The 12,427-nt window shown below is 36.9% G+C and overlaps 3 protein-coding genes across 4 annotated transcripts; 2 read left to right on the plus strand and 1 right to left on the minus strand.

The window, feature by feature from the left end:
- Window positions 1–110: 110 nt before the first annotated feature.
- LOC148584750 (uncharacterized) lies at window positions 111–656 on the minus strand. Its single transcript, XM_088518609.1, has one exon. It carries the CDS (start codon window positions 654–656, stop codon window positions 111–113), a length of 546 nt encoding a protein of 181 aa, XP_088374735.1.
- Window positions 657–1,505: 849 nt separating this feature from the next.
- On the plus strand, window positions 1,506–5,780 carry LOC132184389 (Endosomal targeting BRO1-like domain-containing protein). 2 transcript variants are annotated; one of them, XM_088518327.1, is made up of 6 exons: window positions 1,506–1,874; window positions 1,953–2,120; window positions 2,523–2,784; window positions 2,973–3,040; window positions 3,129–3,278; window positions 4,928–5,780. In XM_088518327.1, the coding sequence occupies exons 1-6, from the start codon at window positions 1,830–1,832 to the stop codon at window positions 5,273–5,275; spliced, it is 1,041 nt and encodes a 346-aa protein (XP_088374453.1). In that variant the 5' UTR covers window positions 1,506–1,829; the 3' UTR covers window positions 5,276–5,780. The 2 variants fall into 2 exon arrangements, with proteins under 2 accessions (XP_088374453.1, XP_059453996.2); XM_059598013.2 differs by having other exon boundaries at window positions 2,874–3,040; window positions 4,928–5,778.
- A 1,299-nt stretch (window positions 5,781–7,079) lies between these two features.
- Window positions 7,080–11,437, plus strand: LOC132185816 (Metallo-hydrolase/oxidoreductase superfamily protein). The gene is made up of 8 exons (XM_059599607.2): window positions 7,080–7,412; window positions 7,498–7,591; window positions 7,687–7,812; window positions 7,938–8,096; window positions 9,500–9,618; window positions 9,797–9,988; window positions 10,083–10,173; window positions 11,104–11,437. Exons 1-8 carry the CDS (start codon window positions 7,258–7,260, stop codon window positions 11,194–11,196), a joined length of 1,029 nt encoding a protein of 342 aa, XP_059455590.2. The 5' UTR covers window positions 7,080–7,257; the 3' UTR covers window positions 11,197–11,437.
- The last annotated feature ends 990 nt before the right edge of the window (window positions 11,438–12,427 follow it).

The raw sequence follows: 12,427 nt of genomic DNA on the forward strand, positions 1-12,427 counted from the left end.
ATTTAATCGGGACTCCCTCCCTTTCCAAGTATCGACAGCCATAATCATTGCCGTCGCCACCTTTTTTTTTTTTTTTTTTTTTTTTGTTTTAAATAGAATTGAAACTCATCTCATTTATTAAGAAGAACAGCAAGGACAATTGCATGGATACAATCACGATAATCCTTGTTCCACATGATTTCTTCCTTAAGCGAGATTGCCACCTTTGCTAATTTATGGGCCGTGTCATTAGCCAGTCTTAACACATGTCTAACATGCCATTCTTGGTGCTGTTGTAGGTTTCTCCATAGCTCATCAGTCAACATGCAGTAATCCCCTTTCCACTGACTGTCACGTTGCAGAGCTTGAGCGATTTCCTTCGCATCACCCTCAAGGATAAGATATCTCACTTCCATCTTCTTGCTAATCTCTGTAGCGTACCAGGTTGCCATTGCCTCCGCAGTTGCGGGTTCCATGGCCGTCGGTTTATACGTGCAAAAAGAAGCAAACACTGCCCCTCTGTGATCCCGAAGAACGACACTCACTTCGGTGATGTTTTGCTCCCTAGAAATTGCAGCATCCCAATTCGCTTTGACAAAATTCTGTGGTGGCTTTTTCCATTTTGTCTCCCTTTGAAGCGGTACTGCAGAAGGGCAAACTGTAGCCCATGTGGCCATGGCTTTTTCAAAGTTTGCTATTTGTTCATGTGCCTGGTGCATGAGTGAGGCCGGCGACATCATCTCCCCACCATGGACAAAGTGATTTCTTCTTAACCACAACAGACGCCACCTTCATTGCACATTGCTACTACCTGTTTACCACATTGTCACCAAAAATTCCTCTCTTGTTGTATCAGAAAAGAGTGAATGTAAGGTTGAGGGTGATCCAACCATTCCTTTATTCATTGAAATGATTTGCTTATTTTCAAAATAGTCCAAGGGGTGGGTAGCTATCTCTTTGTGTATAGTGTATGCAATAAAAAAAAAATAATAATAATAAATAAATAAAAATGGTGGTAGCGGTGAGTAAGGGTCGGCCGTCGACAAACGACAACCATAAAGAGAGAGTTTAGTTTAAGCCACCTATTTATGATGTGTTAAATTTTAAGTTGTTCATTTAAAATATGCGGTCCAAATTAGAATTATTCCACGAGATATTATATGGTCCCAAACAAAGAACTATTACAGCATTTAATGCTATTTTATTTGGGATTGGAGAGTTTTGGTTGGAAAATTCCTTATGGTTAGAAATTTTTAAAAATAATACTTTTATCTTATAATAATTTTACAATGATAATCCAAGAACTTATTAAATAAGTCATTGTAAAAAAAAAAAAAAAATCAAAGATTAATTAGGAATTGTGTTTTAGCATTTTTTGATGGTTGTAGAATAAAATGTTGCATATACCATTACTTTTTAAAAAATATTCATCGACATGGCCCGGCCCGGCCCGCCGGGCCCATATTGATCTATCTATCCCTCTTCCTGAATCCTGGTTAACCTTAGTGAAGAAGGAAGCGGCAACGACGAAGAAGCAAGTTGTTGAAAACGACACGAAATTCAAAAAAAACACAAATGATAATAATTAAAAAATAATAATGATGTTGATATACTCACAGAAGTGGAACCGTATTCGGGCTCAGAATTCACAAGTTTCCGTTTGCTGTTTGGATTGGTCACAAACTTTTTCCGAGTTGGAACTCTTGTGGAATTCGTAGTTTCACAGCGCTGGAATTTGATTTCCTGTGTCTGGATTCACCGATTCCAAGTGAAATTCGGGAAGCGGAGAAAGAAAATCGGATCCTCAGAGACCGTTTGGCGTTCCGTACGCGAAGGTCAGCCTGAGAAAGATGATGCTGCGTTTTCCGGACCCGATGAAGCTGAAAACTAAGAAGGTAGATTGAATTGTGGTGATTGTGAGTGTTGGTAAAAACGAATGGTTGATTAGGATTTGTTTGAATGAATGGTTACAGATTGTGTTTGAGGAGGTGTATGCTGCGCGTGACTCGGCAACGCTTGAGCAAATGAAGGAGCTGAGCTCCAAGCGGAGAGTGATCGAGGATTCCATCAATGAGAGCAGCTCCATTACGGATGCTATTGCGAGAGAAATGTCTGGAGGGTTGACATCTCACCTTCAGCAGGTAAATTCTGTTCAGTAATTTGTGCACATAGTATTCGAAACATTTTCGTGTCGCTACTTGATTTTTTGAATGAATGCTTTTGATGGTTTTGTTGGCGTTTTCAATGACCCTGCGTTACATGATAATAAACTTCCATTTTGGTTGAAATGGTATTTTGGAACCAAATCCCTTCTATTGTGATTGCATGTTAATGTTGTCGTAGGTCTATTAAGCCATTTTCCTAGACTCTAAGGCAATGGGGTAATGTTACCTGATGTATTTTGTGTGATTTAGTGTTGTTTACTCTATATTTGTTCGCTTGATTTGCACGCGATGACCAATCAATTAGTCTCTGCTAGAGATATGTGGGTTGCTACTTTTTGTATTTTACTTGTTTGTTTATTTATTTTTTAAACGCATCAGGACCTTCAAAAGCTAGAAGAGTATCTGCCTTTACTGGAAAATTTGATTTTCCATACGGATTTGATTAGTAGCAATGGCCGGATGGTACGGTGGACTTCGGATCTGAAGATACGATGGATTAGTGTGTTGAGCTCATCCTCTTTCTTTAACCTTAGGGGTCCAAAATTTTATCAAATTGATAACTTGCGGTTTGAGCTTGGTATGACCCTTTTTCTTTATGGTGCAATCCTTCGAGAGAGGGCTTTGGAAGTTCTGCCAACTGGTATGCAATAATTTGTTCACCTTATTATTGCAGTTACACTTGTACAGTTTATAGTATTTTAATTATTTCCTTTACTTTCATTGTCATAGATTTGGTGCAATCTGCCACCTTCTTCAGAGAAGCTGCCGGAGTTTATCATCATCTAGCTAATGAGGTTCTCCCCTCTTTATTGCCTGCATTGCCTGCAGACAGGCCACTGGAAGCTATCTCATCTGTGTCCACTGTCATGAGCCTCATATGTTTGGCAGAGGCCCAGGTTAGTGATTCCGTTGTCACTTATTGTTTGCCTTGTTGGATATCCATCAGAGAATCATTGATGGAAATTTCTTGTACAATTTTAATAGGCAGTAACTATAAGGAAGGCTGAAGAAAAAGGCACTGCTATAGGCCTCTTGGCAAAGTTGCACCATGGTGTTATGCAGTTACTTGATGAAGCTGATGGCGTTCTAAATACAGCAACTAGAGAGTACAGAGATATTTCATTACGCTTTGTGGTACGAATGTATATTGAGCGGTTTTCTTGGCTATATTTAGTTTTGGTTTGGCAGAAAATTGGTTATGTGCTTTTTGTGTCACAGTTGAAGAAGTTTTTAATTAGCTTAATTTTTCAGATGGTCTTCCGCACCTGGCTCAGACAAATAAATAAATAAGATGATCAAAAAAGAATTAGCTTCCTTACCTTGTGATTAATATCAGAAGGAACTGTGGCAGAGTGGCAATGTCCAAAGTAACTATAAGCTATCTGTTTTCCACCAAAGTCTTAACACAATTATAAAGACAGGAACTATCCATACTGAAACATGTAAAATTTGAAGTAAATGATAGACCATATGAACAGTTGGTATTATATAGATATCCTAGATTTGAATTCTCTGGGTGCTATTCTTTTGGATTTGCAAGAAAGAGAGCAAGGATATTGAGTCTTGGACAAATGGGTTGATGTTTATGAATTGAATGAGCCAGAACAAGAAATGGTTAAATTATGATAACATGGAGTGCTTAAACTTGAACTTTATGATAACAACTTTTGTTTGGATTTGTTTTGATCTGTACCTTGTGGGTTAAAATAGAATATTACTGGCGCCATTTGGCATTCTCTTTGTCATTGTGTGTCTTCACTGATTGACACTTATCGCTTTTACACCGACTCTGGTTACACAATTCCTAAAGCATTATACTAGATTCCGTATCTTTTAGTAGGATATAAGGAGAACTTTGAAGGTTAACATTTGCACTTATAAACAAAAAAAAGGGGTTAACATTGGCATATGGAAGCAGTAAAACCATGGAAAGCAGGGATAGCTTTTCCTATATACATGGTGTTTGTTGTCATTAAACTTTGTTACGTGTAAATTGGAAGTTGATGGTCTTGGTATCTGTTCTATCATGCCATAACAATCTCTAGACCGTCATTGGCAATGAATTTTCTACCTGATAAATTGGTACTCCAGTGCCATGAAATAAGTCTGCAAAGTATTCTTCAAATTATCGCATATATTTCATTTTATGAGAATGACTGTAATGTTCAGTCATCATTTCTTACAAGCTTGTTTATTTATTAGGTGATTTATCCGTCTCTTTGGTACATATTGTTGCGTGAATTTTATTATTACTAAAAGCCCCATTTAGTTGTTGACCATATTACAAGCTCTGATCTGCACATGGGGGACGATTCTAATATTTTCAATATTTTTAGTTTTTCAGTTGTTAAGAATGTGCTGATTCTGTTTCTTGATTGCTGGATCAATACTTGAAGCCAATCAGGGGAGAGTTTTATTTTTTTTAATTTACAGTTTTTTGAATGTGCTGATTTTGTTTCTTGATTGCTGAACCCATACTTGAAGCCAATAAGAAGATAGTATTAATCATCCATATGAAAGTAGCAGTGCTTTATTTTCATAATCTTGTTACTAAAGTAACTGGGGCAGAGCAGTCTCTTTATGCTTTTCAGACACAAACTTCTTGGCTTTGTAGGTGGAATTCACATGGTCTTATATTTAGAGCACACAAACACATTAGAGAACCTTTTACGCAGACAGCAATATGTGTGATCTTTCTCCTCTTATGGATGCGGAGACTATGTGTAATATTTTTCACTATCTAGTTAATAGATTCTCATGGATACTCTTTCTGGTCTGTGCAGGAATTTATATTGTCTTGGAAATCATTACATGAGTTAAGAAGTCAAAAATATCTTGCTGAAAGTCTGAAGATTGCTGGCCAAGTTGGGGTTGCAGTTGGAGTTCTTGGTCAAGCACTGATCAATGCCAAAAAATCGATGCCAGGGGAAGAATTATGGAAATCAGTGTTCAGAAAGGAAATTGATGATGCTTCTGCAATGCTCAGGAAATTCGAGTATGAGAATGAATTCGTCTGGCATGAGAAGATCCCTTCGGGCGATGAGTTGCCATTACCCCAAGGTAATAAAATTGTGAGCATTATACCGTACCGCCCCAAAAGATGGGAGAGAGAACTTGCTTTCAAGATATAAATGTACAGAGTAAGTGATACAAATGGGTAATGCCATATGCCACATTTGTACCTGAACTATCACACAATGACGTGGCAGTCCTAACCATCTCTTGGATTTTTTTTTTTTAACGAAAATTAATTCATGGGTTGGTTAGAATTGCCACGCTAGCAGAATAGGAATGTGGTATGCAGCATTACTCTATACACATACTTGTCTTTGTTCCCTGTTGAAGCCTATCAAGCTTCTCGGCTTTCTCATTCTAATTCTGTTAACATGTTCTTTCGAGTCTCTGTTCATTGAAAGAGGGGCTGAGGTCTAAGGCTTTGCTTGGTCATGGAGTTGTATGGACTAAGACTATGCAAATTGCAACTGTTGATGTATTATGGTTTTTGAAGAATAGAATCTGTTAAAAATTGTGTGGCAGATGATGAAACCATCATTGGCTATTAGAAGGGATTTCACGCGCGGGGTTTCTGACAGCAAATTTTGTTTGTTAATATTTTTTGTTTGAAAGTGTTTTGATGTGAGGCATGAGAGTAGTTTTAAGTGTTTTTTTTTTTTTTTAGATTGTTTGTTAATATTTTTATTTTGAAAAGAGACAACAAAAGGGAGAAGCAGCTTTTTACCTTTTTAAATTGATTCATTCTATTATTTTATCTAGTAAAATATACTTTCCTTATCTAACACATTATAAACATTCTTACAATCAACTTTGTTTTCAAAAGATTTTTATTTTCAATTATAGTGATATACGGTGATTAAGCGATGTTGAAACGTTGATATTTCTTAGATGGTTATTTCCTTCTGAATTTCCCAATATTGAATCAATTTCAATTTCAGCCATCGAATCCATACCATGTGTAAGGATACAAACCCATCGCAAAAAGTTACGCAATCTTTTCAACCAGACACTCAATGATCCATTGGAGGAATAACAAAACTGACACGCAATTTATAGTTCCATTAATTTAGTAGTAATTTTAAAAATCTGTCTTAATTTTGAGAGAAAAAGACAGTGAATCTTCTTTCTAGCATTATTTTAGCAACAAAGCCTATTTTGCATGATTATCGCTCTCCCAATGCTCCGTCCCTTGGGATAGAGCAAAATGTTATTGGAAAACTAGCAATGTCAAAGCAACTCTAGTTCGAGAAACAGAAAAAGCCGAAAGGATAGATAACAGAAATATGGGCTCATTGCCTCATTGGGACTGAGGTCCCCGACTCCCTGCAATTCCTAACAATTTTCAAAATGAACAATTTGGATTTAATCACATAAGCCTTTAAAAAAAAAATTACAAAATAAGTAAAATATAGGTAACAAGGTGGCTTAAGATACTTATTGAGGCAGTGGTTGGAATCTCCTCCGCTTCACTCGAGTTGAACTTTTGAGGTAATCAAAGGTTCAATAAGTGATCGACCATTCCCAAACCTCAAGAGAGTGATCGACCAATCCTATTATCTCTTAAAAGGGAAAATGATAGTTGGTTATGCTCTTAATAAAGAGAAATTTTAAAAGTCGTCCTTGTGTCACTCTAAAAATGAAGTGACTTTTAAAATCATCATTTGATCAAAGTCTAATAGTAATCAATCACAAATTCAATAATAATTTTAAAAGCTATATCATTTAGAGAAACACAAAAGTGACAGAACAATAAATTCTAGCTGTATTACTTAATGGATGGCCAACCTTAATAGGTGGTTTTACCGTCACTTTTCTTATTTTATTTATTTATTATATCTTATGCGGCTAAATTAGACCGTTCATTTTGAATGAATGAACGGTTTATTAGATGATTAGAATTGCAGGTCTCCAAGGAAGTGCCAGAAACCTCAATCCAGCACATTGAACTAGTGGGTCAGCATGTTCCAAGTGGCAAAATCAAAATCTATTCAAGTAAACAAAAAAAATTGGGTATGCATGGTGAGGAATCTTGGGTGATTAAAATATCCCAAAGACACTTTCACTCTCCTTCGCGGGAAGACTCGGACGATTAACTACCATGGCCGTTGTTCAGTGCAACTGTGTTCACAGCTTGTGCAATCCATGTAGAACCAGAAAACCACCCTTATCCCCAGTTTCACACATCCGTTTCATCTCAACTGTGAGCAGTCCGATTTGTGCAAGTTCCAAGACATTGAAGCTTTCTACCCCAAGGTCCCTCTCTCTCTCTTCTCTGATATGCGTGTGTAGCTTTATAGTTTATACTGAGAGCTGTGGAAGCAGTGACGCTTAATTGCAGGCTGAGTAGGGCTGTTTCTGCTGTGGTTTCTGAAGAGAACGCAGTTGGGTCGAGTTCTTCTGGCACTGGAGTGTTCAAACTCACTTACTTAGAGGTGGGTTTTGGTTTTCTTGATCTGGGCCTTCCATAAATTTGCTCCATTTAGAGGTTCTGCTAACATATACATGTAGATTTGTTTTTTCTGTTTAGGGGAATAGTTGGTTGTGGGAGGTTGCCGGGTTGAAAATACTGGTAGATCCAATCTTGGTGGGTAATTTGGATTTTGGAATTCCCTGGCTTTATGATGCTGCCAAGAAGTTTTTGAAGAATTTCCAGGTATTTTTTTAATAGTTAGTACCTGGTGTGTGCCTTCAGTTATGTATATGTTGTCCTCTTTTCTCTTTGTAGAATTGTTGTGCGCATTGATGAGCTTGTTCTGATTGGTATGCAACTTAGTGCAGCTTAGTGATCTTCCTGAAATCGATTGCTTACTGATTACACAAAGCCTTGATGATCACTGCCATTTGAAGACCTTGAAGCCGCTATCTGAAAAGTCCCCAAACCTTAGAGTCATAGCAACTCCCAATGCTAAGCCACTGCTGGATCCTCTATTTAGAAATGTATGTATATATCCAATCTTGGTCTTTTTGCCAGCTGAATGCTGGTTGTTTCTCCAATATTCATTCATATTTTGTTTAATTTTTGTGTGAAGAATTGAACATTCTTCGTGGATGCCCTAAGAGAAATTAGCACATGGACATTGGCTTAATGATTCTAGGTTATATTTGTTAAACTTACCGAAGCCACAGCATCAGCGTGCTATGCAGAGTTAGGCTTACTGCTATTCTTGAGGTTTCATTGCGCTGTCTTGTAGCTGACCCAGTAGCATTGGGCTTTGTTTTCTCTGTTATAGGGTTATTGTGTGTAGTCCCATTCAAGGGGTGTATTGGGGATCAGTGTTCAGAAAGAGGCAGCCATTGTATTCTGTGCCCTCTGCCTGTGACTGTAGGCAAAAGGTCCAAACAAAACTAGTGTTCCCTGTGGCAGTATTTTGGTTTGTTTCTTGATTTCCTTTTCATGTTAAAGATGAAGACCCTGAAAACTTTCTAGGTCCATTCTCTTTCATCTTCTTCCAAAATGTTTCCAGCTATTTTCACAGGAAACTTGGCCAATGAAAGTCATAAGCGATTAGGCAATTTTAATTTTAAGCAAAGTGACTGTCTGTGTATTTTATGCCATAGAATATCCTTCCTGATGGTAAATGGAAAGATCCTTCTTACCATGCCAGTGGATTTTGGACATCAGTATAGGGAGAACAAATTTTTACCAAGCAAATACATTTACCAGCTCCCATTCAGAAATCCCCATTGGAGTTTCGAGAGACTGATATTTATTGGTACTCGTAAGGCAAATTGCATGCTATTGATAAGGTACTCAACCATTCTTCCCATCTAGAAGTGCCTGTGATATTTTCTCTCTTTCTTTCCATGTATGAATATGTGCATGCACTTGCCTGCTGAACGTGTGTGTCTGTGCCTTCTCTTCCCAAGTGAGTCAGAGGCTAGGTGTGTCCCTTGATTTGGTTTCAGTTGCCATCTTTTGCTATTAGTATGCAACAATTACAGGAGCCATACCTTGTCGCCCAACATTTGCAGTTCTTCTCTAGGATATATGATTGTGTTTCTTACGGAGATGATGGTTATACTTGTGGCCTTTGGTTTTTGTCTGTGCTTGAGTTCCTTGTCCTCCTCTAATCAGAAGTCATCTTCCAGTTTGCTGATCACACATGACACTTAGATGGTGGACCAAATTTTGTTCAAATGTTATACCAAAATTGTTTTTACAGCATAGTCACCGACCAAATTAACATTAACCATGATTATTTCAACATTGTCTGAATGTGAATTTATATTTAATACGTTGTACTAAAGTATGGGATAAACATTCCTGTTGTACATGCTCCTGTGTTGATCCATCAAAGCATTTCCATTTCACTTCCAAACTTAGTTTCAGAATTTTTCAGGTCACATACCTAGAACCTGGTCAGAGCTCTGTCATTGAAGCAAGAAATGGTTCTAAAGTTGGAGTTCAGGCCACTGCAGGACCAGTTCTAGGTCCTCCGTGGCAGCGACCTGAGAATGGGTAAAGTTTGTCGTGCTTTAGTTTGACATTGTGAATGCAAATGTTACACCTTCTGGATTTGATTGCAAAGAAATTGTAACTTTTTTATATGTATGCCCTTTCCTCTAATACGGTTTCTAACCTTAACTATGTGGATCTTTTACTAGAAGTTTGTATCTTTGTTGTACTTTGTGGCCAGGTATCTTGTCAATTATCCGCAGGGCCAACTGACTCTTTACTATGAACCCCACTGTGTATACAACAAGAATTTTCTGGAAAAGGAAAGGGCTGACATTGTCATCACACCAGTCATAAAGCAGCTTTTGCCCAAATTTACTTTGGTTTCAGGACAAGAAGAAGCAGTTCAACTTGCAAGGGTTCTGCATGCCAAGTACACAATAATTGCTTAAACTTTGGTGGCAGCTATAAATCATAAGCTTTTAGTGATTAACCTTTTTTATTGGCTTTTTTCCCTTATTTTGTAGGTTCATCGTGCCAATGAAAAATGGGGACCTTGATAGCAAAGGGCTTCTTGCTAGTATAATACAAGCTGAGGGAACATTAGAATCATTTAAGGTCTGCATTCTTTTACTCATGTTGAAGAACAGATGACTCACATGCATAATTTCTTTTTAATATACATGTATATCGTATGGAAAATCACAGAGATCCATCATATGGTATTGATTTCACCATAAAAGTAATGCATATACTATGAGGTGAATGTTACTGGCATAGCCTTCCCCTTTTTAAATTCTTGCACAGTACCAAGGTAATCATTTTCTTAATTTGGTGAACTATACCAGTGTAGTGTAGTATGTGCTTTTAAACAATATTATTGCTTCTTTTTAAAAAAAAAAAAAAAAAAAAAAAAAACCTTTTATGGTGCCCTGGACATAATAGCAATGGAAACTTTTTCTAACCTCTTTTCAAAGCGTGCTTTGTGGTTGTATATATGACTTCCCAAATGATTGATAAGCTTGCCAAGTTCGTGTTCCTAGATGATTGATAAGCTTGCCAAGTTGGTGAAAGTTGAGAGTTAATGCCATTTATCAGAGTTTCAAAGTTGTCTTTGCCCAAATTTCTATCCAATTCTGGACTTCCTGTTTTATTTGTGCGACTCCTTTTTAGGAGTGTGTAATTTGATTTTTCTATAGTGGATGAGTTTCTTGAGTTTGGCTATGGTTTTATTTTAAGAGTTCTTAAAAAAAGTTTCCATTTCGTCACTGAAATTTGTGTGTTTGATTAATTTTGGTGACATTGTGTGTGGTAATTAATTTTTAAATTGCTGATTTTTTTGTGATTGGTTGAGAATGCTTATTCCCCCCCTCCCCCCCAAGCTTTAATATTACTTACCAAAAAAATGCAGCCGCAAAATTTGATTATTGCAGTAATTTCTCTCCTATTTTCTTATTTATTGTGTTTTGCTTATAGCTATGCACTATTAGACGTGTTTATCCTGCAAATGTGAGAGTCAACTGAGAATTTAACGGGTTATTAATGCAGGAGCTATTGTCAAAGGAACTACCAGATGCTCAGGTATTAGAGCCTACTCCTGGTGTACCGCTAGAAGTCCTGGCACCTTCCGATCTCCCTTAGTGCGTCTTTATATTTTTGGGGGTATAAATGAAACTACTCTTTATTCAAACTATATACATACCAAATCCTTTGTCTCCTTTCTTTTTAGTATGCAGATAGTTTTTCCATAGTCACTTGTATGACATGGCACTATGTATATCGTTGGATGCAACAAAACAAAATTTTGATCATGAAATTGATCCTTTTCGTTTCACTTGAAATGAAATGAAGATGATAATATTCCGAGATCCAATTATGTGAATTAGCATTTATCTAGCAGCAGGTAAATCGTGAGTTTCCAATAGTTACCTATGGAAGCAATTTCAAGCAATCCATAGAAGCACTTGATCATGATCTTGTATAGAAGTGTAAAATATTTAATTGAAATGAGGAATACATGACAGAATTAAGGTTTGAAATAAAATTCTTGATTTTACAAAACAAATGGTCGCCCCAACAACCTTCATTTAAGGCATTTTGAGGGCGACAACCAACATTTATTTTTATGCCAACTCATATTTGCATATAACTAAATCTTTTGACATTGTATTAGAGAATATAAGGCTATTATATTTCATTTGTTACACAAACATTAATCCAAAGAAATAATAGTAACAATAATAAATGGAATGCTCATAGTTGTTGCACTTAATATTGAGTCATCTGAATCTCGATAGGGTGCAATGAGCTATCTATATTGCATGCAATATAAGCAGCTTCTGTGAGAGAGTATTTGGGCTCCACTTGTTGAGACACCTACTCGGATTCTCCAAATACTTGTTTGATCAAGTGAGGTCCAAGTTCTCCCTTACATAAATTACTTGTATTACATGTAATAATGATAGTTCATCGCACCCGAACCATTCAAGTCACCTTTCTTCGAAAATAAAAAAAAATAAAAAAAGGGGTGGTTTTCACCCCTTTCATGAAAGTGAACAAATATGTTTAGGTTGATGTAAGAAATGCATTTGGTATAGACGCATGGTTGCAAAACAATTCATGGATGAATTTAGACGAGCTGGCGTCCCTTGGAGACTAATGACAAAATGGTTTGATCGGACTTCCCTTTTCCCCAATTTGATGGGTCGGTGCTTGGTTAATGGGGAGATCCGAGTTGCGTCAACTGAGCCATTGCACCCAAAAAAAAAACCAATAATTTACGATCATATGGAATATGTTCCTTAATATTCTCTCACCTTTCCTTATCAAAATATTAAAAAAAAAAAAAAAAAAAAAAAGTGTCAGTTTTCAT

The sequence above is a fragment of the Corylus avellana genome, chromosome 7, assembly GCF_965113065.1.
Source record: "Corylus avellana chromosome 7, dhCorAvel1.hap1.2, whole genome shotgun sequence".
NCBI lineage: Eukaryota > Viridiplantae > Streptophyta > Magnoliopsida > Fagales > Betulaceae > Corylus > Corylus avellana.